Here is a 27,668-nt window from a genome sequence, read left to right on the forward strand (position 1 = left end):
CAATCACATAAATGCTTATAATGTAGCTTTTTACAGAAATGCTGATACATAAAAGCAGTATATTACAGTGTTATATTCTATTATTTTATATATTAATGAATTGTGTTTGCTCAGGGTTCAATCCAGTGTGGTATGACACTTTACGGTTCACCATCCATGCGCCTGAACTGGCCCTGGTACGCTTTGTGGTGGAGGACTACGACAAGGCGTCAAGGAATGATTTTGTCGGACAGTATACCTTGCCTTTCTCATGTATTCAGCAAGGTAAGGCTCATCCATGTATTTAAGCATTTTGTACAAACTCAATATATAACCTCCTAATATGAGAGTCATACACTACCGTTCAAAAGTTTGGGGTCACTGATAAATGTTCTTGTTTTTTAAAGAAAAGCACATTCTTTGTCCATTAAAATAGCATCAAATTAATCAGAAATACAGTGTAGACATTGTTAATGTTGTAAATGACGATTGTAGCTGGAAACGGCAGATTTTTTTATGGAATATCTATATAGGATTACAGAGGCCCATTATCAGCAACCATCACTCCTGTGTTCCAATGGCACGTTGTGTTAGCTAATCCAAGTTTATAATTTTAAAAGGCTAATTGATCATTAGAAAACCCTTTTGCAATTATGTTAGCACAGCTGAAAACTGTTGTCCTGATTAAAGAAGCAATAAAACTGGCCTTCTTTAGACTAGTTGAGTATCTGGAGCATCAGCATTTGTGGGTTCGATTACAGGCTCAAAATGACCAGAACCAAATAACTTTCTTCTGAAACTCGTCAGTCTATTCTTATTCTGAGAAATGAAGGCTATTCCATGCGAGAAATTTCCAAGAAACTGAAGATCTCGTACAAAGCTGTGTACTACTCCCTTCACAGAGCAGTGCACATTGTCTCTAACCAGAATAGAACGAAGAGTGGGAGGCCCCGGTGCACAACTGAGCAAGAGGACAAGTACATTAGAGTGTCTAGTTTGAGAAACAGACGCCTCACAAGTCCTCAACTGGCAGCTTCATTAAATAGGACCCGCAAAACACCAGTCTCAACGTCAACAGGGAAGAGGCGACTCCGGGACACTGGCCTTCTAGGCAGAGTTGCAAAGAAAAAGCCATATCTCAGACTGTCCAATTAAAAATAAAATATTAAAATGGGCAAAACAACACAGACACTGGACAGAGGAACTTTAGTCTTAGTGGTGTTGCAGACTCTGGGGCCTTTCAGAACAGGTGTATGTATACTGAGATCATGTGACAGATCATGTGACACTTAGATTGCACACAGGTGGACTTTATTTAACTAATTATGTGACTTCTGAAGGTAATTGGTTGCACCAGATCTTATTTAGGGGCTTCATAGCAAAGGGGGTGAATACATATGCAATCACCACTTTTCCGTATTTTTTTTCATTTCACTTCACTAATTTGGACTATTTTGTGTATGTCCATTACATGAAATCCAAATTAAAATCCATTTAAATTACAGGTTGTAATTAAACAAAATAGGAAAAACGCCAAAGGGTGAATACTTTTGCAAGGCACTGTAATGGGCCACTGTACGCCTATTTAGATATTCCATTAAAAATCTGCCTGTAACGGCAGATTTCCTCCTCTTCGTCTGAAGAGGAAGTGTAGCAAGGATCGGACCAAGACGCAACGTGGTAAGTGTCCATGTTTTAATAGAACAAACTGAACAAGACACTAATACAAAATAACAAAGTAACCTAACCGAAAACAGTCCCGTGTGGCACGAACACTGACACAGGAAACAATCACCCACAAACCAATAGTGAAAACAGGCTACCTAAATATGGTTCCCAATCAGAGACAATGAAAAACACCTGCCTCTGATTGAGAACCATATCAGGCCAAATGACAAACCTAAACATAGAAACACAGAACATAGAATATACCCACCCAGCTCACGTCCTGACCAACTAAATAAAGACTAAACAAAGGAAATAAGGTCAGGAATGTGACACTGCCGTTTCCAGCTACAATAGTCATTTACAACATTAACAAAATGTATTGCTTTTCTTTCAAAAACAAGGACATTTCTTAGTGACCCCAAACTTTTGAACGGTAGTGTACGTAATAGTAATACGATGGGATCAATGACCTACTACAGCTGTTTTACTCCCTTTTCCAGGATACCGTGACATCCACCTCCTGTCTATGGACGGAACCAGTATTCCTTCCGCCTCCTTATTTGTACATGTTAGAATCACTAACCTTGTATGAGCTGAACGTTAGAGATTCCAGTCGCTGTTTACCTCTCTGGCATTTACAAGACTTGTAGATGGAACACACTGAAGGTGGGAGACACTGATGGTGAAAGATGCTGAAGACGTGACTAAAAGAGAACAAACTTTCGTTCATAGTTTTACCAGAAAGTTTTGACATTCAAGAGCTAGTTTCACAAACTATGTCATGAATACTTTCTGTAGCTACTTCCTCAAAATAGTATGTAATGTTGTGCGTATACTAAGCCAAAATGTTTCATTGTAACTATTAATGTTTTTTTTAAGTATGATTGGTGTGGTTTTCACTTGTGATCTACAATTCTATATTTATAATGTGTATTCCCAATCAGATGTATTACTGAAGAACTGGCTCTGGGATGATTCTGTTTTTCCAGCTCTATGTCATCAAATGCTAGTCAACTACACAACTGTAGTTGAGATTATTTTTTGTTTTGCTACAATGATATGTAGCGGAGAAATGTGCCACCCACTGGTCAAGAGTAATGACACATTTCAACCTAATTTCAGTCAGTCTTCTTATCCACACCACAGTATTTTCTATGAACCAAGCTCCTCAAGAACGTACCAGTGATGAGGCTGTTTGGTTAGATTTGCCTAGGCTTACTGTAGGACACATTTCCTCCCTCTTTTGCCTATTGGCAAGTTTTGGTTTAAAATGGGTTATGATGCCAATGAAAACTATACTCCATTCCTCATCTCTCACTCTCTCTCTAATGCATATTATCATTTCCATGAACAATACTCTGAACAATCCGTTTAGTATAAACAGCAATTATAGCGGAACTCAAAATGCCTCAACTCGTGGCATCTGTTTTGCATAATTTAGTAGATTTAAATATTTGCTGCTGGGTTAATAGTTGTATATTTTTGTACACACACTGTGTGTGTTCGTGATGTATAGCAGGGGTCTTCTCAACCCTGTTCCTGGAGAGCTACTCTAACTGTAGATTTTCGCTCCAATCCCAGTTGTAACTAACAGCCAGCTTTATCAACCAGCTAATTATTAGAATCGGGTGTGCTAGATTAGGGTTGGAGTGAAAACCTACAGGACGTTAGCTCTCCAGGAACAGGGTTGGAGAGCCCTGATGTATAGCCTATTGTATTGTGTTATAGCATATCTATTAACTCTTTCTGTAATATTGTCCAGTTCAGACTTCATATACCTGTATTATTTGTATATGTATTTAGCTATCTATGCATGTACTACTGTAGTTAGTTATTTGCCATATCCATTTGCAAATAAAGATCATTTTCATTTATCAAAGGAGTTCAGAGACTGGTGAGATTAGATCATGGATCTATATATACAAAGATAAAGTACATATGACATTTTATCATCTTAATAATTTAGATATACGGTCTTGATTTACTTCACCCATCTTGTTTTCTTGTAGGCCTATTTTTTTACCCACTCCATCAGTCACTGCGGGACTTTGTGAGGAAGAGGCAGAACTATAGTTTGCACAAAATTGTTTCCCCCGGTCACATATCACAGGGGCGCACATTTTGTTGTTGTCAAAAGATTTTCCACGTTGTTAGCTAGTTCGAGCATGAGTGTGGCTTCGGAGACAGATTGTATATTTATTTAACTCAGTAACTAAGAGGCAGTATGGTTGGAAAGATAAAGCGGGTCCGCGAAAAGCTTCATCAGGCTGCGGTTAAACTTGACAGTCCACCGTCCGGTGGCGCAAGATCCACAGATTTAGAAAAGGCACCGATTCCTGTGATTACAAGTGGTTCGTTCATCTTCGATGTAAACAAGACAAACAATGCACAGCTGCACAATAAGAAGGATGAAAACGCGAAGGTATTTTATCAACACATAATTTAACGTTCGCTTGCCAACTCCGTCTCTTTTAGATGGTTTAGCTAACGTTATAGCTAAAGCTATTAGAACAGTTAACGTTAGCTAGCTAACAGTTAGATATTTCACTAGCTAGCTAGTTGTCAGCTAGTTAGGATCATAATGTATACATTTAGCTGGCTATAGAGAAATTAGTATGAAGCGTGTATTTTTTTTCTCCATTATATTTATGTTGAGTGTCAATGTGGATGTGCTCTTCCAACAGACCCCACTGAGTTCCTTTCCAAGTGGAATCTTTGCTGGAACACAAATCAGCCCTGAAGCACTCGTGCAAACTCTGAAGTTTGAAGAACCATCCAATGACACTGGTACACCTGCACAGAAAGGTAAATACACTTTGATTGTCAACCAAATATTTAGCTAGTTAATCCAAGGAAATCTGCACGAGAGTACTTGTCTGTGTGTCTCAATAACGAATCATATTCTACCTTCAAGTACATGCATTTAATTGTCGTGACGTTTTAGCTCCCCAAAACGTCCTGGAGACATTCTTTATTTCCAGCAAAATCAACCAGGCACATAGTATTTTTCTGTACACGTTATGTCATTCTCTCCTACCACAAGAGGGCAGAAAATACAAAGGAATCACTCGACAGAAAGTGACTTGTGATGTGACGATGGCAACAGCTCAGTCTATGCAGTATATTACTTACCATTGATATAAAAGGTGTAATGAAGAAAAGTAAGAATGATGGTAACATATAGATAAGAAACTAACCATCCAAATTATTGGTTATATGGAGGCTTATTGGAACCCTATTTCATTTACTTATTCAATCTGACATGTTTTTAACAGTATATATTTTTCCATTGATGTTTCCATGCACCTGCCAACCTCTTCCCTCTTGAAACCTAGGCTCTTTCAAGTAAGTTTAAGCCCAATGTACGTCAGTCAGTCAGAGTGGCTGCTGCAGTGGCAGAGCTGCAGCGGCAGAGCTGCAGCAAGAAGCCCATCTTCCTTATTCGACAACAGAGGACTGGTTCTATTTATAGCCTCTCTGCAGCATAAATAGTTCATGCATGAAATCAAGGTTCAGTTCAGCCTCCTAGCTCCCCTGCATCAGTGTTTCTCCCTGACTAGATGAGTCGTGGCACCGCTGACGCACCGAGGAGGCTGGTGCTGCAGGGTGTAGTTCTCTTGGTAGGGTACCTCGCTGCGGCCCCATGGGAAAGCATCAGGTGGTCCTGTCCCTTGTGCATTATGGTGTAACAGTGACGGATGTCGATACACAGTGTGTAGTAAGTAGTCTGCCCTGACTCTTTGTCAGAAAGGCTGTTCGGGAGATGTATTGAGTGTCACTTTTACGGTTTGGATTTCTCATCAAGGTTCTTCCAATGTCTTGTTGTCTCTTGCTTGTTTCGGCTTTTGTCTGTAGTGCATGGTGGGAGAGGTGTTCAGGGGTGCCAGGTCCCTGGCTGGCTCACTCAACCTCTGCAGAAGGTGACTGGCTGTTCCCTGTAGCTAGTGAGCAAGTATTTAAATAGCTTCAGTTTCTGCATTCTGCCGTTTCTTTCCTCTTCTTTCTCTCGTCCTCGCTTGCAGACGCACACACACTGCTAACGAGTACTCACTCTTCAGCCCTTTTCTTGCATTGAAGCTTAAAGGGTGTTTAATACGTTGGATGTGATGTGATCTATTAACGCCGGGTATATTTAGCTGTGTCTTTTGATTAGGCTAACTAATTAAAGCAAGTGCTTTCCTGGCTGCTGACAAATTTATGAAATGAAAAAAAGGACAGGGCAATGAGATGCAGTATTCCATCTGTTGCCATGGTGAAATGCTTGTCAGTGTGCTCTTGTTTTCCCAAAACAGTGTCTGTAGACAATTATATTGACCTCTTTGTGAAATGGTAAGTAGGTTCTGGAAAGCAAAATCTAATTTGACAGTACGTTCGTGGGAAAATAAAATTGACGCGATATAAGTAAGGGTTTAATAACAATTCTGTTTTTAAATCCCGTCCACGGAAATGGTATGAATTGGATTTTTACCGTCTCGTCTAAGCAGACAGACATTGCAAACTGTGGGCTCTTCTAGCTGTGAAAGCTGCTGTGATTAAAGCACTGCCTCCTTCTACACATTAACAATGAGGGAACGGAAGGGAGCCGGCATTATAGAGATCAATTATTTTAGCCTACAGCTTATCATTTCAGCTGAACGCTGTCACGTTGTCGTGTTAATAGGGGTATTTCACCTGAATTATTCCAAATTCACTTTCACTGACTCTACTACATTAATATTACATTTCTTTTTGGTTCGTCTTCGCGAGCACCCCGTCCTTGGCGGTGTCTGTCTCTGCCCACGGGGATTAAAGCCTTCTGGTTTCTGTTCAGGCATCTATACAGCTAGCCACTCTACTATGCTGTTAATTATAAAATACTCTGTTCTCTCTGCCAGAGCAGAAAGAAGCAAGCGAATGCTGTGAGTGTGTCATGTCTTTTCATCCGTTGCCTCTTGTAGGCCCCCCTGGGTGCTTGTATCCGAGCAGATATCAACTCTTATCTTCCACTTTTAATTCGATTGATTTAATTAGTGTTATTATGCACACTTACTGTTGGTGCTTGGCATATTCATTGGCAGCAAATGCACACTTTGTGTGTGCATGTTTGTGCATGCCTTTTGCCTCGTTAAATAAAAAAATAAAAATTCCCCATCCTCCTGACTGAATATCAGTCTCTGCAGTTGAATTTCTATTAGGCCTATTCAAGTGCCTTAGTTCATAGTCTTCACCAGGGCTCTACGCTGACTTTTTTTACAAGGAGCCCGTGTGCACCTACGTTAAACAATTTAGGAGCGCAATTAAAAATATTGAAGGCAACATGCTGTTTTCTTTGTAGTAATGGTGCAAGCATGGATCTGCACTCGGTGTATTGTCCAAGGCTGCGGTACAGTGAAGTAATCATTGCAGTGAAGTAATCATTGCAGTGAAGTAATCATTGCAGTGAAGTAATCATTACAGTGAAGTAATCATTGCAGTGAAGTAATCATTGCAGTGAAGTAATCATTACAGTGAAGTAATCATTGCAGTGAAGTAATCATTGCAGTGAAGTAATCATTGCAGTGAAGTAATCATTGCAGTGAAGTAATCATTACAGTGAAGTAATCATTGCAGTGAAGTAATCATTACAGTGAAGTAATCATTGCAGTGAAGTAATCATTGCAGTGAAGTAATCATTACAGTGAAGTAATCATTGCAGTGAAGTAATCATTACAGTGAAGTAATCATTGCAACAATTTTCTGAGATGTTTTTTCTTCTAGTCACACTGATGCTCTTAAATAAAAATTCCAGGTCGCACGGCAAAATATTTAAGCTCATATGCGAGTGAAACGGTCGCGCTGTCGAGCCCTGTTCACTTCCACGTGTTCCGTGCTACATTAGTCTTGACCAGAAAACTCTGTTTCGAAGAGCAGAACTCCTTGCTGCCATTCCCACGGCGTGATGCTCAAAGTGACGTCTGCGGCAATCGATCATTCAGTGACCACCTCTGTTTTGACAAAGAGCCCTCTCTGCATTTTTTTAATAGGGGATATCCGTATCTGAGCTGGGACCCTGTGAAACCACCTCTTCCATCTTTTTGTCAGCTCCCGAAAGGCACTACACCCCCTCTCCTCCACCTAACAGAGAGCTACCTGTCAATTATGCCAGAGAAAAGGGGAAAGCGGAGAGGCTAAGCGGGGGCAAACCCAAGCAGGAAAGGAAATATGGAATTTTCCCAACCACTCATAATAAAGCCCAATCAAGTTTCAAGTTTTTGTCACGTGCACTAGTACAGTGAAATGCCTTTCTTGCTATCTAATCGGTGCTATCTATTTCACTGTGTGCTGAGAACCCGATCCTCTCTGGGGGTACAGGGAGGACCAGGGAGGTGGTAAGTAAGGCTCTCTCGCCACCACAAACAGCCCCAGGTCGGGTTGAGTTTCACCCATCAGCAGTCCAGGACCAGGGCTGTCAGGGACGGGGATGCAGCAGGAGTAGAGATGCCTATCTGGCCCCTGTACCTCTGCTGCTACAGCAGGACAACCCATGTTGTTGACACTGCGGTGGCAGATTAAAGATTGGACCCGGCAGGAAGGAACTAACTGCCCTGTGATGAAAGGTGGTGTGTGTGTTGCTTCTGGAAGAGCTGTATCTGAGCATGGGCTGAAGATGCACGTGGAAATGAAAAGAGAGCGATGAAAATACTTTCGCTTGGTTTGATAGTTCATTTTATGCCACCATGTTTTGGCTTGAGATAAACTCTGTGATAATTGAAGCCGTTTCCGATATAGGGTTAGAGATGACACATTTTCTGCAAGGATTTATTAGTTGCTGTGATACACCCCAGGGGTTACGAATGACCCTGATTTGTGATGTGGTGGCGAGGTCTTGTCCTGACCCGTCTTATCGCCATGGCAGCAGCAACAGCAGTGTGGGTGGCTGGGAAATTGGTGAGGTCATCCTGTCAGTGAGAAGCGAGTCAGTAACATCAGTAGATCTAGGTTGTGGTTCGGTGTGGCTCAGTTGGTAGAGCGTAACCTGTAGGGAACACAACATACTTGGCATGTAGGTTTCTCAATCATGGGTGCCACAAATTGGGGGATGGGAATAGGTGGGGTATATGCAAATTAAATGCTGTTTTAATATTACTGTAGTTAAAGTGTAATGTTTTACTGTAGTATTTACTACAGTGTTTTTTTGTGTGGATAATACTGTAATAGTTACTATAGTATTCTATAGTGTCCTACACAATTCTATAGTAAGCGTTACAGATTCGACGTATACTACAGTGTATAGTATACTACAAAATGATATAGTAAGTACTACACATGATCAAGGGATACTACAGTGTGGAATATAGGGCGGCAGGTAGCCTAGCGGTTAAGAGCGTTGGCCCAGTAACCAAAATGTTGCTGGTTCAAATTCCCGAGCCGACTAGGGGAAAAATATGCCGGTGTGCCCTTGAGCAAGGCACTTAACCCTAATCCAGAGCGATTTACAGGAGCAATAAGAGCTTTTGTGTGAAATGGCCTTTTAGAAGGGCTTTGGTGTGCTTAGGAATGCACGAGACCTCTTTCCCCCCACTCCTATTGATTTTAACCTCGCAATTTTTATAAAGTCATACGAAAGTTTTACTATGCGTGAAGTTTCGAATTCATCCTCAATTTACTAAATGCGTCATGTATTTGAAAAAAAATTAAACACACAAGAACATTAGATTAATAAAATATTTATATCTAGTCTTTTTTTATATATTTTTTTATTTTATTTAACTAGGCAAGTCAGTTAAGAACAAATTCTTATTTTCAATGACTGCCTTGTTCAGCGGCAGAATGACAGATTTTTGTCTTGTCAGCTCAGGGATTCGATCTTGCAACCTTTCGGTTACCAGTCCATCGCTCTAACCACTAGGCTACCTGCCGCCCCAGTCTTCTGAATGAAAGGGAAAAGGGGATACCTAGTCAGGTGTACAACTGAAGTGTGTCTTCCGCATTTAACCCACCCCTCTGAATCAGAGAGGTGCAGGGGGCTGCGTTAATCGACATCCACGGCTTGAAGGGATGATGATGATGCATTCTTTGCAAGAGGGAATCTAATTTCATTGGTCCTCAACTCACGACTCAAACACTTCATTCATTGTAAGTGGAGTTAGCCTGCCCCACAGCAGGTTCATTCTGAAGGAGGCTGAAGAAATTCGACTTGTCACCAAAAACACTCACAAACTTTTACAGATGCACAATCGAGAGCATCTGTCGGGCTGTATCACCGCCTGGTACGGCAACTGCTCCGCCCACAACCGTAAGGCTCTCCAGAGGGTAGTGAGGTCTGCACAACGCATCACCGGAGGCAAACTACCTGCCCTCCAGGACAACAACCACCCCGAGCCACTGCCTGTTCACCCCGCTATCATCCAGAAGGCGAGGTCAGGTCAGGTGCATCAAAGCAGGGACCGAGAGACTGAAAAACAGCTTCTATCTCAAGGCCATCAGACTGTTAAACAACCATCACTAACATTGAGTGGCTGCTGCCAACATACTGACTCAACTCCATCCACTTTAATAATGGAAAAATTGATGTAAAAAATGTATCACTAGCCACTTTAAACAATGCCACTTAATATAATGTTTACATACCCTACATTACTCATCTCATATGTATATACTGTACTCTATACCATCTCCTGCATCTTGCCATCTTTATGTAATACATGTATCGCTAGCCACTTTAAACAATGCCACTTTTATATGTTTACATACCCTACATTACTCATCTCATATGTATATACTGTACTCGATACCATCTACTGCATCTTGCCTATGCCGTTCTGTACCATCACTCATTCATATATTTTATGTACATATTCTTCATCCCTTTACACTTGTGTGTATAAGGTAGTTGTTCTGAAATTGTTAGGTTAGATTACTCGTTGGTTATTACTGCATTGTCGGAACTAGAAGCACAAGCATTTCGCTACACTCGCATTAACATCTGCTAACCATGTGTATGTGACAAATAAGATTTGATTTGGATTCGTTGCCATAGAAATTTACCTGGCTAAAAGGTGACCCACTTTCACGTCTCCAGTTAGGCTATCACGAGTTGAACTCAAGAGTGGGCCAAAGTTAGTTCACTGTCTTCTCTATCTAGATTCGTAGTACAGAACTCTGATCTCTTTGTGAACCAGTTGCTGCTGTTATCCTAAGGATGAGCTTTGGTCGGGATCCGTCAGTATTTGCTTCCCGGGTAAAGAAGCAATGAGAGCAGAGTACAATTGTCACTTTACCGATCAATACCTTACATAACTGCTGCTTGCCAGGCCCAATGGTTTTATCCACATTGCTCATCAACCGTGCTGTGGTCATTGAAATGACTGGAATAACATTTTGTTGGCTGACTGTTGTTGAACCTTTCAACCTTGTGGCTGGGACAGCAGGAGGACAGCAGGAGATCAATAAGGGACAAAGTAGAAAGCAGGCCAGTGCAGCAGCGCACTCACCCACCATGAGCACTATTAACCATGTTAGCTAGAGCATGAGTCAGATATGGAGGACATTACCTCAATGTAGATTATTCGTCAAAGTGAATCATTCCCCTGGGCGTAATTTACATTTTAAATACTATTGTGAAAGGTATTATTGGACAGTCCATACCAGTGTTGGGGTCCATTTCAATTCAGGAAGTACTCTGACACCCCAATAAAAAGAATAAAAAAATCCAGTGCGTTTCAATTAAAAAAATGTGTAATCTGAATTTGCTTTACTTTCTAAATTGATTGGAATTGAAATGAAATTGACCCCGATCCTAGTCCATACCATAATATGTTTGTTTGCATAAAGAGAGAAGCTGTAGGGTGTTTTTAATAGCAGTGAATAGGCGAGGAGGTGGCAGGGGAATGATAAACAAACACTATGAATTCTCTCAAGTGTGACTGACTCCTACTGTCCCACACTGACAGTTTCAATGCCGCAGAATGATATTAGCTACCACCACACAACCCGGACATCACTGCCAGCTCCCCCTGCCAACCACGCTGCCCACTCCTCTCCTTTTATTTTTTTCCTTCCTGCTATTATTAGCGGGGAGTCATTCCCCCCCCCAAAAAAAATCCTTTACAGTGTGGACACTGTTATTGTATTATAACTAGTTCTTTCCTGCCTTTCCTCCTCACTTTTCTTGATAAGCCATATCCATTTCTAACACATTACAGTACCTATTCAAATGCATTCTACAAGAAAGCTAGATTCAGAGATGGACAGGCACAGTACAGATGATTAGTAATAATTAGGTGGGTTCTTATATATGTGTGAATTGGACATTTAAAAAATAAATTAAATAATGTATATCCGAACTCCCGCTGAGACACCCTCTGAGAGTGGGGTAATGGCCAGTAACGTAGTAGCTACACTCAACCCAGTACAGTGATTAGGACCCCCAAGGCCAATTCCAGCACACACGCACATTCCTATGTGTTTTTAATGTCTGTCTGTTGTACCAAATGTCTGTTTTCAGAAATGCAACGCGAGGACTGTGTTTTCAAAGCTTACATTTCAACTGGAAGTACCTTAAAGCTAGAATCCTTAGTTGCTACATCCATTTTTGGACTTAATATAATGAATAATATACCTGTTGAAGAATATAACTTATGCATGCCTCATGAGCTTAGTTCAACTATCATACCCCATCAGAACCCAAAAAATAAGCTTGTTTACTCCAATGTTTGTAAAGAATGTAAATATGAACAAACACTGGATTGCCTCAAAACATGGTTAAGACAAACCAAGAAAAATGATAATGAATGGTCAGCCCTTGCGTCCCTAGCTCTGTCTATGAGTTTGAGAGTGGTTACATTTCTCCAGGCCCATCCCTCAGTGTTTTACCAAAACAGAGGCGGGGTGAGGCTTTGTTATTTTTTGATTGAACGATTCCAGCTTTAACAGAATACTTTGCTGATCTACCCCACGTCACTGCCTCGTACCACCTGTCTGCAGGCCTCCATGTAGGTTATATCCAACATCCGTGTTCTATCCTGCTGCCTGCTCATCTAACGCAAACTCATCTGCGTCTTTAAATGAGATGCTATTGATCGGGGAGGTGAAGGGAGTGGTGCCCCATTTAAACAACATCTCTAGGCTCTCTGTCTCTGCACTGCACAATGCTGTAACCTCAAGTTGCCATTCAATGATTGGAATTTTCTAATTGAACACTAATGATACAGTTGAAGTCGGAAGTTTACATACACTTAGGTTGGAGTCATTAACTTGTTTTTCAACCACTCCACAAATGTCTTGTTAACAAACTACAGTTTTGGCAAGTCGGTTAGGACATCTGCTTTGTGCATGACACATGTAATTTTTGTTTACAGACAAGATTATTTCACTTATAATTCACTGTATCACAATTCCAGTGGGTCAGAAGTTTACATACACTAAGTTGACTGTGCCTTTAAACAGCTTGGAAAATTCCAGAAAATGATGTCATGGCTTTAGAAGCTTCTGATAGGCTAATTGACATCATTTGAGTCAATTGGCGGTGTACATGTGGATGTATTTCAAGGCCTACCTTCAAACTCAGTGCCTCTTTGCTTGACATCATGGGAAAATCAAAAGAAATCAGCCAAGACCTCAGAACAAAAATTGTAGACCTCCACAAGTCTGGTTCATCCTTGGGAGCAATTTCCAAACGCCTGAAGGTACCACGTTCATCTGTACAAACAATAGTACGCAAGTATAAACACCATGGGACCACGCAGCCGTCATACCGCTCAGGAAGGAGACGGGTTCTGTCTCCCTAGAGATGAACGTACTTTAGTGTGAAAAGTGCAAATGAGTCCCAGAACAACAGCAAAGGACCTTGTGAAAATGCTGGAGGAAACCGGTGCAAAAGTATCTATATCCACAGTAAAACAAGTTCTATATCAACATAACCTGAAAGGCCGCTCAGCAAGGAAGAAGCCACTGCTCCAAAACCGCCATAAAAAAGCCAGACTACAGTTTGCAACTGCACACGGGGACAAAAATTGTACTTTTTGAAGATATGTCCTCTGGTCTGATGAAACAAATATAGAACTGTTTGGCCATAATGACTATCGTTATGTTTGGAGGAAAAAGGGGGAGGCTTGCAAGCCGAAGAACACCATCCCAACCTTGAAGCACGGGAGTAGCAGCATCATGTTGTGGGGGTGCTTTGCTGCAGGAGGGACTGGTGCATGTCACAAAATAGGTGGCATCACGAGGAGAAAAATTATGTGGATATATTGAAGCAACATCTCAAGACATCAGTCAGGAAGTTAAAGCTTGGTCGCAAATGGGTCTTCCAAATGGACAATGACCCCAAGCATACTTCCAAAGTTGTGGCAAAATGGTTTAAGGACAACAAAGTCAAGGTATTGGAGTGGCTATCACAAAGCTCTGACCTCAATCCCATAGAAAATGTGTGGGCAGAACTGAAAAAGTGTGTGCGATCAAGGAGGCCTACAAACCTGACTCAGTTACACCAGCTCTGTCAGGAGGAATGGGCCAAAACTCACCCAAATTATTGTGGGAAGCTTGTGGAAGGCTACCTGAAACGTTTGACCCAAGTTAAACAATTTACAGGCAATGCTACCAACTACTAATTGAGTGTATGTAAACTTCTGACCCACTGGGAATGTGATGAAAGAAATAAAAGCTGAAATAAATCATTCTCTACTATTATTCTGACATTTCACATTCTTAAAAGAAAGTGGTGATCCTAACTGACCCAAGACAGGGAATTTTTACTAGAATTAAATGTCAGGAATTGTGAAAAACCGAGTTTAAATGTATTTGGCTAAGGTGTATGTAAACTTCCGACTTCAACTGTAGATACTACATCTACAATGTCATGGTGATGATGGTGATGATGTAACGTGTTTTATTTTAAAAAGCCTGGATGAATAGGCCTAGTTATTGCTCCACCATCATAGTTGTCATTTGCAGACTGAAACAACATCTATCAAACTAAACAGATCCCCGTGTTTAGTATGACAGGAACAATATATTATCTCTGAATAGGCAACCTCAAAGTGCTGTAGGATCCTCAGAAAATGTTGCCCCAGGTTACAATGTAGCCTGTTCAGAGAAAGTCAGTTGTGGCACTGTGTGTTGACATAAGGAACATGAGAGTAAGGAAAGTCCCTACTAGAGATGCTGTGGCGTGTAGCGTTTGGGTCCCATTGAGTTCCACTTTATCCTCCTCCTCAGACATGCCAGTCAAGGACTGCTGCATTGCTAATTACCAAGCCTATTCCGTCAGTAGGCTCTGCTAGCTATATATAGGGCCAGGCTTCAACACTGACACTTCATTTCCCCAAAGTCACGGAGCAGCGCATCGATCCTGTTTCTCTCGATTTCATCGACAGAGAGTAAAATCACGGTGGGGGGATTAAAAAAATAAAATAATAATAATAAAATAATAGAAATGCTCCACAGATATCAAGGTCGTGTTTTGTGTTCAAAGCAATTCAACCGTTGTGCTGTAGTTTTAAATTAGTGCTTTGCTTTTCTTTACCAGCTCCATCTCATTTTCTCTCTCTAAAATGTATACATTTTCCACTAGACACTCCAGTGATATGGTAGACAGTGACAATAAGCATACTGTCCGGCGTCTGTTATTGTCATTGTGCTACAGGATGCAACCTTCTGTGTGATAACCTCTGCTCTTATCGCCCAGTGTCAGTGATAACTCTTTCTTTGTCAGGAAGGGCAGAGATGGGAACAAATGCTCACACACACACACACACACATCACAAACACCGCTGGGGCTACCCTATGCACAGGGGGCCTCAACGTGGATTTCCCAATTGCTGAAAACATTCCATCCCAGGACAGGATGTTTTTGTAAAGAGGGGAAAAATAGATAGTAGGTAGTGTTTTCTGTTCTCAACCCCCGCCCTCTGTCTCTATCTCTTCCCTTTCTCCAGGCCTTTGAACCAGGAAAGACAAGCCACGTGTCCTGATCGAGCCGTATCTTCTTCTGAGGCGCTCGCAACACTACTGCGATTACTTTCTCCCTTTTGAGCTTAAAGTTTTTAGCCGTGGTTTGTTTTAAAGATGACATGTCACAGGCTTTTCTTTTTCCCGTCAAATCAAGCTCTCGTTGGGAAATGTAAAAAGCAATGTACACCCCGAACTCAAATCTATTATTTTAATTCTATTCAACTGTGAATTATTTCTTTGGCAATGGGCACATTTTACTGGTTCCAATTATCTTGTGGAAAAAGATCTGGCACATTTTAATTTCCAAAGCATTATAAAAAGTCGTCACTCTTCCTTTATCGTTAATGAGTTGAATTGCTTTGAATGTTATTTTCTATTGTTGATGATGAGCGCTTCACATACCCACGTGGAGAAGCTGCGATGTATGTTTTCTCTACTGAATGTGTGAAGCACCAGTGTAACATTGTGGATGCACTCTTGTCTGTCTGTCTGTCTGTCTGTCTGTCTGTCTGTCTGTCTGTCTGTCTGTCTGTCTGTCTGTCTGTCTGTCTGTCTCTCTGTCTGTCTGTCTCTCTGTCTGTCTCTCTGTCTGTCTCTCTGTCTGTCTGTCTCTCTGTCTGTCTGTCTGTCTGTCTGTCTGTCTGTCTGTCTGTCTGTCTGTCTGTCTCTCTGTCTCTCTGTCTCTCTGTCTCTCTGTCTCTCTGTCTCTCTGTCTCTCTGTCTGTCTGTCTGTCTGTCTGTTTTGTTTGTTTGTTTGTTTGTTCGTTCCCAGTCCCCGAGGAGAAGAAGCAGCAGACGAAGAAAGAGAAGATGAAAGAGAGACGAGACAGGTGGCTAAACAGTGAGTATTATCACAACTTAACATAGATCTGACGCGTACTGTTTCTATGAGGGAGACCCTCCTATTTGACTGGTGTGTGTGACCCAGTGACACCTTTCCTTTGTCAGCAGGAATAAGGCACCCTCGCAGAGAGTTACACATAATCGGGAACTTTATTTGCGGGAACATATGTGACTAATTTGGTTCTGTGCAAAGAGAGATGATGAATGGATATACTGTACGTAATAAACATATCATGGTAATGAATGACTAAGCAGATACAAGAGTAATACTAATATGGGCTGTATAGTGATAGTGGTACTCACTTCTGCCCACACACCATCACACATGTCCACTTGGAGAGGAGGCTCTGAGCAGGCAAGAGGACTGTGTCCGGTTCCATAGCAACCACCAGACCCTAGCAACCGGTCAGTGGCCTGGTCACCGAGGTCAATAGGAGATTGGGGAGCAAGTTCATGACCCCCTGATCTCTGGCACTGTTTGGGGATTGGTGGAGTGAGCTTCATTAAGTGATAGGACTCACAGGCAGGGGACTCCGTAACAAATCAATTTTTGCTTCGTAAACAACCAGTGTAGACTAACAGTGAAATTCCTACTTATGGGCCCTTCCCAACAATGCAAATAAAATAGAAATAGCATAAGAAATTGAAATAAAATAACACAAAATAATAACTCAAGTAATAAATAGACAATGAGTAACAATAACTTGGCTATATACACAGGGTACCAGTACCGAGTCAATGTGCAGGTGTACAATGTAGATATGTACATATAGGTAGGGATAAAGTGACTAGGTAACAGGATAGATGATAAACAGTAACAGCAGTGCATGTGATGAGTCAAAAGAGTTAGTGCAAAAAGGGTCAATGTAGGTATTCCGGGTAGCTATTGGTTAATTATTTAACTAACTATTTAGCAGTCTTATAGCTTGGCGGGTAGAAGCTGTTCAGGGTCCTGTTGGTTCCTGACTTGGTGCATCGGTTCCGCTTGCCATGCGGTAGCAGAGAGCACAGTCTATAAATTGGCTAGCTGGAGTCTTTGACAATTTCAACCGTCACGTTTTTACCTTTCGACACTCCCTACTCCTGACATCGGTGCGCTCTCCCAAAAGCGTTTGAATTTATAAAATGTAGGATTATGCCTTTTGTGTTCAAAAATGTTTGAAAGGCAAGATATAGATGCCTTCGGGACATAACAGCATTAGGTTGGTGCAAATGAGGAGCCCCATCCCCACTGATCTCTACTGAGAAGCTGAGGTTTCTGCGCTGTGCCAGTCCAGCCCGGGACAGAGCTAGCTGTGTCTATGTAATTACAACCCCTTTTTAAAGCTACAGTCTGGCATTTGTTATCCAGCCAAACAGCAGGCCTCTGAAATGACCATTGAACAGATTCCCAGATCCCTTATTGCGCTTTTAACACCACCACCTACTCTTCTAGAATTGTGATCACTTAGTAACCCAATCTGCTGATCCAATCAATTCTCTGTGTAACACAAGATGTCTCCTCTATGCATATCATTAGGCGCTAATGGTCCTTTTGACTCCATCTGAAATTAGAGACGGGCTGTGAGCCTCAGACCTCTGCAGTTTTCGGAAATTAACAAGGAGAAAGAAAGAAAAAAATCGGATAATTGCTTTTCTGTCGTAGACCAACTGTATTCCAGGAAGAGGCAGGGCTGTCTGTATCTGCAGCGTGGCGTCCACTGGATCTGTACTGATGAAGTTGTGCAAAATATGTGTTGACGAATAAGGGTTATTATTCAGACTGTATATTCCAGAGGTGATTTAATGCCCAATGTGTTCCTTCGTTTAGCCTAAATAAGAGACAGAGGTCGCAATTCAATCGAAGCCGCGTTGCACGAGTATCTATCCTACAGTTCTGCACAAACTGGAAATAGCCTAAGGATTAGCCTAAATGACATGAACAGTGAATAATGTTTCAGCAGCCATTTTAATACCTTCAACACATCCTGTCTATGATCTGATCGTATCCACTAAAGTCGGAATTTATACTTAAAGCCATAAAGTTTAATGCACCTCAATTTTCAACTGTACGCCTGTACCGTTGACATCTTGTTTGAATATTCCTCCCTGGCTCTGATCACAGTATTTATTAAAGTCTGTGGTGATGTAGGGTTTAGTGTTTTGCTGCTGATACTCCAGTTGATACTCACAGTCAATTACATGGGCAAGTCTGCACATAAGAAACCATATGGCTCATAGTCATCATAACTCATGGCTGAAATGGATGGGATCAACACCATTCTATGATGAAAGCCAAGAGGCCCAAACCACCATGCTTTTAACCATATTTTTTAAATCTCAAAGAGAGATTCTCCTCATACACTATATACTGTATACAAAAGTATGTGGAGACCCCTTCAAATTAGTCGATTCGACTATTTCAGCCACACCTGTTGCTGACAGGTGTATAAAATCGAGCACACAGCCATGCAATCTCCATAGATAAACATTGGCAGTAGAATGGCTTTACTGAAGAGCTCAGAGACTTTCAACGTGGCACCGTCATAGGATGCCACCTTTACAACAAGTCAGTTCGTCAAATTTCTGCCCTGCTAGAACTGCCCCGGTCAACTGTAAATGCTGTTATTGTGAAGTGGCAAAGTCTGGGAGCAAGAATGGCTCAGCCGTGACATGGTGGGCCACACAAGCTCACAGAACGGGACCGCCGAGTGCTGTAGCAAGTTCCGAACTGCCTCTGGATCAACGACCGCTCAATAACTTTTCGTCGGGAGCTTCATGAAGTGGGTTTCCATCTGAGCAGCCGCACACAAGCCTAAGATCACCATGCCAAGTGTCGGCTGGAGTGGTGTAACGCTCGCCGCCATTGGACTCTGGAGCAGTAGAAACGCGTTCTCTGTAGTGATGAATCACGCTTCTCCATCTGCCAGTCTGACGGACAAATCTAGGTTTGGCGGATGCCAGGAGAACGCTACCTCCGACTACGAGCCAGACCTAATTGTCCAACCTCAGTGCCCGACCTCACTAATGCCCTTGTGATAAATGGAAGCAATTCCCCGCAGCAATGTTCCAACACCTAGTGGAAAGCCTTCACAGAAGAGTAGAGGCTGTTTATAGCAGCAAAAAGGGGGATCAACTCCATATTAATGCCCATGATTTTGGAATGAGATGTTCGTGTAGGTGTCCACATTCTTTTGCTGATGTAGTGTATCAATGCCACTCTACAAAGGGTTTTAGGTAATCTTGGTAAGGCTGGACTTCTGACAGGCCGCCCCTAGGTGGTAAGGGTAGGCAACAACACGTCGACCACGCTGATCCTCAACATTGGGGCCCCTCAGGGGTGTGCACTTAGTCCACTCCTGTACTCCCTGTTCACCCACAACTGCGTGGCCAAACACGACTCCAACACCATTATTAAGTTTGCAGACGACACAACAGTGGTAGGCCTGATCAACGACAACGATGAGACAGCCTATAGGGAGGTCAGAGAACTGTGGTGCCAGGACAACAACCTCTCTGTCAATGTGAGCAAGACAAAGGAGCTGATCGTGGACTACAGGAAAAGGTGGGTCGAACAGGCCCCCATTAATATCAACGGGGTTGTAGTGGAGCGGGTCGAGAGTTTCAAGTTCCTTGGTGTCCACATCACCAACGAACTGTCATGGTCCAAACACACCAAGACAGTCGTGAAGAGGGCACAACAAAACCTTTTCCTCCTCAGGAGACTGAAAAGATTTGGCATGGGTCCCCAGATCCTCAAAAAGTTCTACAGCTGCACCATCGAGAGCTTCCTGAACTGTTGCATCACCTCCTGGTATGGCAAGTGCTCGGCATCTGACCACAAGGCGCTACAGAGGGTTGTGTGTACGGCCCAGTACATCACAAGCTTCCTGCCATCCAGGACCTACAGTTGAAGTCGGAAGTTTACATACACTAAGGTTGGAGTCATTAAAACTAGTTTTTCAACCACTCCACAAATTTCTTGTTAACAAACTATAGTTTTGGCAAGTCGGTTAGGACATCTACTTTGTGCATGACACAAGTAATTTTTCCAACAATTGTTAACAGACAAATTATTTCACTTACAATTCACTGTTTCACAATTCCCGTGGGTCAGAAGTTTACATACACTAAGGTGACTGTGCCTTTAAGCAGCTTCGAAAATTCCAGAAAATGATGTCCTGGCTTCTGATAGGCTAATTGACATCATTTGAGGCAATTGGAGGTATACATGTGGATGTATTTCAAGGCCTACTTTCAAACTCAGTGCCTCTTTGCTTGACACCATGGGAAAATCTATAGAAATCAGTCAAGACCTCATAATTTTTTTTTAGACCACAAGTCTGGTTCATCCTTGGGAGCATTTTCCAAATGCCTGAAGGTACCAGGTTCATCTGTACAAACAATAGTACGCAAGTATAAACACCATAGGACCACGCAGCCGTCATACCGCTCAGGAAGGAGAGGCATTCTGTCTCCTAGAGATGAATGTACTTTGCTGCGAAAAGTGCAAATCAATCCCAGAACAACAGCAAAGGACCATGTGAAGATGTTGGAGGAAACGGGTACAAAAGTATCTATATCCACAGTGAAACGAGTCCTGTATCTACATAACCCGAAAGGCCGCTCGGCAAGGAAGAAGCCACTGCTCCAAACCGCCGTAAAAAAGCCAGACTACAGTTTGCAACTGCACATGGAGACAAAGATTGTACTTTTTGGAGAAATGTCCTCTGGTCTGATGAAACAAAACTAGAACTGTTCGGCCATAATGACCATCTTTATGTTTGGAGGAAAAGGGGGAGGCTTGCAAGCTGAAGAACACTATCCCAACCATGAAGCATGGGGATGGCACCATCATGTTGTGGTGGTGCTTTGCTGCAGGAGGGACTGGTGCATGTCACAAAATAGATGGCATCATGAGGAGAAAAATTATGTGGATATATTGAAGCAACATCTCAAGACATCAGTCAGGAAGTTAAAGCTTGATTACAAATGGGTCTTCCAAATGGACAAGGACCCCGAGCATACTTCCAAAGTTGTGGTAAAATGGCTTAAGGACAACAAAGTCAATGTATTGGAGTGGCCACCACAAAGCCCTGACCTCAATCCCATAGAACATTTGTGGGCAGAACTGAAAAAGTGTGTGCGAGCAAGGAGGCCTACAAACCTGATTCAGTTACACCAGCTCTGTCAGGAGGAATGGGCCAAAATTCACCAAAATTATTGTGGGAAGCTTGTGGAAGGCTACCTGAAACGTTTGACCCAAGTTAAACACTTTAAAGGCAATGCTACCAAATACTAATTGAGTGTATGTAAACTTCTGACCCACTGGGAATGTGATGAAAGAAATAAAAGCTGAAATGAATCATTCTCTCTATTATTCTAACATTTCTAGGATTAAATGTAAGGAATTGTGAAAAACTGAGTTTAAATGTATTTGGCTAAGGTGTATGTAAACTTACTAGTTCAACTGTATATAATTGGCAGTGTCAGAGGAAAGCCCATAAAATTGTCAGAGTCTCCAGTCACCCAAGTTATAGACTGTTTTCTCTGCTACCGCACGGCAAGCGGTACCGGAGTGCCAAGTCTAGGACCAAAAGGCTCCGTAACAGCGTCTACCCCCAAGCCATAAAACTGTTGAACAATTAATCAAATGGCCACCGGACTATTACATTGACCCCCCTCCATTTGTTTTGTACACTGCTGCTACTCGCTGTTTATTATCTATGCATAGTCACTTCACCCCTACCTACATTTAATTTATTTCACCTTTATTTAACCAGGTAGGCAAGTTGAGAACAAGTTCTCATTTTCAATTGCGACCTGGCCAAGATAAAGCAAAGCAGTTCGACACATACAACAACACAGAGTTACACATGGAGTAAAACAAACATACAGTCAATAATACAGTAAAAAAATAAGTCTATATACAATGTGAGCAAGTGAGGTGAGATAAGGGAGGTGAAGGCAAAAAAAAGGCCATGGTGGCGAAGTAAATACAATATAGCAAGTAAAACACTGGAATGGTTGATTTGCAGTGGAAGAATGTGCAAAGTAGAGATAGAAATAATGGGGTGCAAAGGAGCAAAATAAATAAATACAGTAGGGGGAGAGGTAGTTGTTTGGGCTAAATTATAGATGGGCTATGTACAGGTGCAGTAATCTGTGAGCTGCTCTGACAGCTGGTGCTTAAAGCTAGTGAGGGAGATAAGTGTTTCCAGTTTCAGAGATTTTTGTAGTTCGTTCCAGTCATTGGCAGCAGAGAACTGGAAGGAGAGGTGGCCAAAGGAAGAATTGGTTTTGGGGGTGACCAGAGAGATATACCTGCTGGAGCGCGTGCTACAGGTGGGTGCTGCTATGGTGACCAGTGAGCTGAGATAAGGGGGGACTTTACCTAGCAGGGTCTTGTAGATGACCTGGAGCCAGTGGGTTTGGCGACGAGTATGAAGCGAGGGCCAGCCATCGAGAGCGGACAAAACGGATGGCACTGTGATAGACTGCATCCAATTTATTGAGTAGGGTATTGGAGGCTATTTTGTAAATGACATCACCGAAGTCGAGGATTGGTAGGATGGTCAGTTTTACAAGGGTATGTTTGGCAGCATGAGTGAAGGATGCTTTGTTGCGGAATAGGAAGCCAATTCTAGATTTAACTTTGGATTGGAGATGTTTGATGTGAGTCTGGAAGGAGAGTTTACAGTCTAACCAGACACTTAGGTATTTGTAGTTGTGCACATATTCTAAGTCAGAGCCGTCCAGAGTAGTGATGTTGGACGGGCGGGCAGGTGCAGGCAGCGATCGGTTGAAGAGCATGCATTTAGTTTTACTTGTATTTAAGAGCAATTGGAGGCCACGGAAGGAGAGTTGTATGGCATTGAAGCTCGCCTGGAGGGTTGTTAACACAGTGTCCAAAGAAGGGCCAGAAGAATACAGAATGTAGTTGTCTGCGTAGAGGTGGATCAGAGACTCACCACTCACATGTACAAATGACCTCAACTAACCTGATTGATATGCTTTTTTTGTATGATATTTAGAGATCAGCTCCATCAAGCTGGCCAAGGAGCAACAAGTGGCCCAGGCTAAGAGGGCGGCCATGCCCGTTGTGGGTGACATGAGGCCGCTGGCAGACGCCCTACCAGAACTCTGCCAGCTCATCCCCTCCACCACCAAGACCTCCAGAAAGGCCTCCAGAAAGAATAGGGTGTAAGTACACATCCCTGTGGAACACCCCAGCAATGCTATGATTTCACACCATCCTCTTTCTCCTCACACCCACTGACTCTTCTTACAGCTGTTGGTTTGTCTAGCAGGCCTTGTTTCATCTGTGAAATGGGTCATCGTTTTCTTTACCACCATGTCATCGTTTACGTTTTTGGCACTCTGTCGTCTCCTCACACTGTCCAACCCTTTCGCTGCCTTTGTCAAGTTGAGTTTATCCAAGTGAATTTCAATCCTCTGTTTTAGGTCTTTCTTAGCATTTTTGTCACAGGAATACATGAGCTCATAATGTCCCAGTGGTTGGTCTCAGGGGCCCCTGGTAGAAGGGGCCAGCCCAGCAGCAGTGCCTCAGGACCCTGTCACTGGGGTTAATGAGCCATGTTACAGGACAGACCTGGATGTAAATTCCCATATATTTTCCACACAGTACATTATGACAGAATCAGAGTGCCACAATACTACCCTACCTCTACAGTATGGCCTTCAGCGCAGAATTAGTCAGACGTTTGTAAGTCAATTTGAGGTGTAGAGGACAGATTTGGCTTCTGTGGCAGGGTTGCAGATATTAAGGAAGCAATTGACTTCTGTTCAAAACAGGAAGGAAGAGAATTGGGGTGTATTCATTAGTTGGATTCCATTGCAAAACATTTGGTCAAAACATTTTGCAACAGAAACCGTTTACTCGAAACGGAAAACGTTTTGCAACAAAAACCTTTCTATTAGACAAATGCAAGTAGGTCCCTCCCCGTTTCATTTGGTTCCTAGTGTTATCGGTAAACACACCAAACATTTTGCAATGGAATTCGACTAATGAATACACCAATGGGTGAGATTATGCCATAAAATGCACTAAATAAGAGGGGAAGAAATCGCCTCCAACGGCAATCCTGCAAGTAAATGAAGTCTGGTATTGTTCTGAGGACATTTCAATTGTGCGTTATAACGTTCCTCTTTGGTGTCTGGATGCTTCCAGGGTTATTTATTGCAGTCAAATTCAGCTCAGGAAAGTCTCAGTGGAGCTTGTTTATTAATGTGCTACTGCAGCTCTCTCTCTCTCTCTTTCTCTCCTGTCTGTTTCTATCTGTGTCCCTCGCTCTCTCTTCAGCTTAAAGTAAACCAAGATGGCGAGCTCAGCTGAGCACACATAGTTACAGTTAGGAGGTAGGCCTATCAGACTCAAAAAAGCAATGCACCATATAGGGCGTATAAAAGGGCCCTTTAAACTGTTCCAATACATGTAATTAACCTTTTGGTTCTGACAAAGCCTTCCATCAGAGTCCATGGAGACATGGTTGCTAGGCAGTGGTGACGTTAGCTCACTTCTCACAAGTTCATTCTTCCAGGAGCCCGGAGTAGCAGGCACTATAGAGAAGGTCAAGAACAAGTTTTGGAGAAAAGTTATTTGTTGATGAAAGGCAGTCTTTTGATGAAGACCATGAGCTGGATGTAGAGTATTGCTTTTGTACCAGTTTTTTTGATATGCCTGCTGTATATTCATACAAGGATATCATGTAAGGCCTAATGCTGATCTCTCAGGCTGACATATGGATGTATTTGAAGTGTGAAACGGGGATCCTAACATAAGCCAAGGCCAGAGATGTCAGCAATGACTATAAGTGTGTGTGAAGTGTGAACAAGACAGACGTATGACCACCGGCTGTGTGACACTGGAAATCCTCCCTGACTGAAGTTAGAATTTTGGAATTCTCCAGAGTGGATAAAAACGGTATCAGGCAGATTCATTCCGATGATTTGTTTGACTTAATGTCAGATTAATATTCCTTCAATTCCACCTTTTTATCAAAATCCTAAAACATCTTTGTTATGTTTTTATGGAATAAGTCTGACTGTATAAAATAAATAATTAAAGAGATTTTGTTTAACAAGTAAGTACCTGAACATTACTTTACTCATCGTGCTCTAGCGAATCTTTTTGGCGTGCTGGGCGCCTGCAGGCGGTCGTCAGTTGAACAGTGTTTCCTCCAACACGTTGGTGCAGCTAGTTTTCCGGGTTAAGAGGGCTTGTGTTAAGAAGTGCGGTTTGGCATGTAAATGTTTCGGAGGACGCACGACTCGACCTTCGCCTCCCCCGAGTCCGTAGGGGAGTTGCAGCGATGAGACAAGATCGTAATTGAAATTAGGAGAAAAAGGAGGTAAAATGAAAAGAAATGACAAGTCATCATTTTTTTCTCGAGAAGGTAGGGGTCAAAATGATTGACACTCCTTTTTTCAATACCTTTCAATACCCCACATTGCGAGGATAACGGCACTGAACCTCTTTATAAAATGTTTTATGAGTTGGAGAACACATTGGGAAGGATCTTAGACCATTCCTCCATACAGAATCCTTCCAGATCTTTGATATCTTTTGTTTGCGCTTATGGACTGCCCTCTTCAATTCAAACCACAAGATTTCAATGGGTGTCAAGTCTGGAGACTGAGATGGCCTTTGCAAAATGTTGATTTTGTGGTCAATTAATCATTTCTTTGTGGATTTTGATGTGTGCTTGGGGTTATTGTCTTGCTGGAAGAACCACTTGCAGCCAATGTTCAACCTCCTGGCAGAGGCAACCAGGTTTTTGGCTAAAATGTCCTGGTACTGGGTAAAGGGCATGACGCCGTTGACCTTAACAAGGGCCCCAGGACCAGTGGAACCGAAATAGCCCCATAATATCAAAGATCCACCACCATATTTAACAGTAGGTATGGGGTTTCTTTTCTGCTCATGCATTCTCATTTCGAAGTCAAACCTACCACGGGTGTGCGTGGCCCAAGAACTATGTTTTCATGTCATCCAGCAAATGTAGATGCCTAGAGTTTGCTCAACGGCGGTTAGCCGAGGTTTGAAATGAGAAGGCATGAGCAGAAAAGAGCCCCATACCAACTGTATAATATGGAGGTGGATCTTTGATGTTATGGGAATGTTTTCTTCCACGTCCACATTGTGGTCCTAACTGTCATTCTTTTTTTTCTCTTTTTTTTTTACCTGTATCTTGTTTTTAACCATAATCATTCCATATGAAATCAATCACTTTTTGACCATCTTTATCATTTTGTCTCTCCCTCTCAGGCCAGTGAAGAAGAAGCCAGAACCAACAGACTTCAGCCTGATGAAGCCAGCCCAAAAACGCAAACTCCTGTAAGACCTCACATTAACCTGTGCCCGACCATGGCCAAACCACCACTTATGATCACATGTCCAACTTATTATTCTCCATGAGAAAATGACATGGACCTAAAATGAAAATGTTATCCTGCTGATTATCAGAGCAAACAAGATAATAAACTGCCCATCTGCTATTTACCGTTATTATTACTCTTTTTTATTTGATTATTACCTTACAACCTACCTGTTTTGTTTTGATCTCAGGGAGATTGAGACCAGCCGGTTTAGTGAAGCTGTGAAGAACCTGGCACACAGCAAGACTAACCCTCTGGCAGCTATTGGTGAGCATCTGAGGAAGAGACTGAAGCAGGAAGAGGAGCAGGGGCCTAGCTAACCTGTTCGACTGGAGACGCCATTTGGATCTGCAGTTGAGCATCCCCCCCCCCACCCAGAGACGGGTCGTGTTTGAGATCGACTACGTTGCAGTCGGTAACTGCAGACTAGCTGACTGATCTAGAAATAACCTTGCATCCTAAATAACTACTTATTATAATTTGTAGATCAGTCATAAATTGATGCTTTCGAACACGGCCATGACACAAGAAAGCCCCTGCCTTTTTATTTAAGGGAAACCCTGATGCCTTCATCCATGTTCCCTGTGCCCAATCTACCAAACCTGCCAAAATCAATGAGATCTTTTGATTGAAGTGGTTTTGGTCATTGTGCACTATACCAGTAAAACATCAGAGGACTTACAAGTAACGGCAATGTTTACAACCCCTAATTAGATCATGCCCCCAGTTCTGGAGAAGTTGAAAATGAAGTTACTTTTGTGGATGAGGAAAAACAAACTGATGTTGTAAATGTTGAGAATAGATCTGTCATCAAAATGACTCCTTTCGATTTTTGTACAGTGTCTCTTCCACGTTTCTTTTAGGCGATATTAAAAATGCAATACAGTACA

The 27,668-nt window shown here is 42.3% G+C and overlaps 2 protein-coding genes across 2 annotated transcripts in view; both read left to right on the top strand.

Moving 5' to 3' along the window:
- Positions 1-3,529, top strand: part of LOC139532198 (1-phosphatidylinositol 4,5-bisphosphate phosphodiesterase delta-4-like) — a 29,452-nt gene extending 25,923 nt beyond the window's left edge. Inside the window, 2 exon segments of the mRNA XM_071329505.1 lie at positions 115-264; positions 2,148-3,529. Of these exon segments, the coding sequence (XP_071185606.1) occupies positions 115-264; positions 2,148-2,239 (242 nt within the window). The 3' untranslated portion in view covers positions 2,240-3,529.
- Positions 3,530-3,689: 160 nt separating this feature from the next.
- On the top strand, positions 3,690-27,668 carry LOC139532201 (ribosome biogenesis protein SLX9 homolog). Its single transcript, XM_071329512.1, has 6 exons — positions 3,690-4,069; positions 4,332-4,452; positions 16,331-16,399; positions 23,415-23,583; positions 26,669-26,737; positions 26,969-27,668. Exons 1-6 carry the CDS (start codon positions 3,872-3,874, stop codon positions 27,096-27,098), a joined length of 756 nt encoding a protein of 251 aa, XP_071185613.1. The 5' UTR covers positions 3,690-3,871; the 3' UTR covers positions 27,099-27,668.

Source organism: Salvelinus alpinus, chromosome 10 (genome assembly GCF_045679555.1).
Source record: "Salvelinus alpinus chromosome 10, SLU_Salpinus.1, whole genome shotgun sequence".
Lineage (NCBI taxonomy): Eukaryota > Metazoa > Chordata > Actinopteri > Salmoniformes > Salmonidae > Salvelinus > Salvelinus alpinus.

What these genes read in the sequence shown, in the direction of transcription:
- LOC139532201 (XM_071329512.1), top strand. Translation starts at nt 3,872, where the DNA reads ATGGTTGGAAAGATAAAGCGGGTCCGCGAAAAGCTTCATCAGGCTGCG. An exon ending in TGGTACACCTGCACAGAAAG is followed by an intron (nt 4,453 to 16,330) that starts GTAAATACACTT and finishes GTTCGTTCCCAG; the next exon opens with TCCCCGAGGAGAAGAAGCAG. An exon ending in GCCCAAAAACGCAAACTCCT is followed by an intron (nt 26,738 to 26,968) that starts GTAAGACCTCAC and finishes TTTTGATCTCAG; the next exon opens with GGAGATTGAGACCAGCCGGT.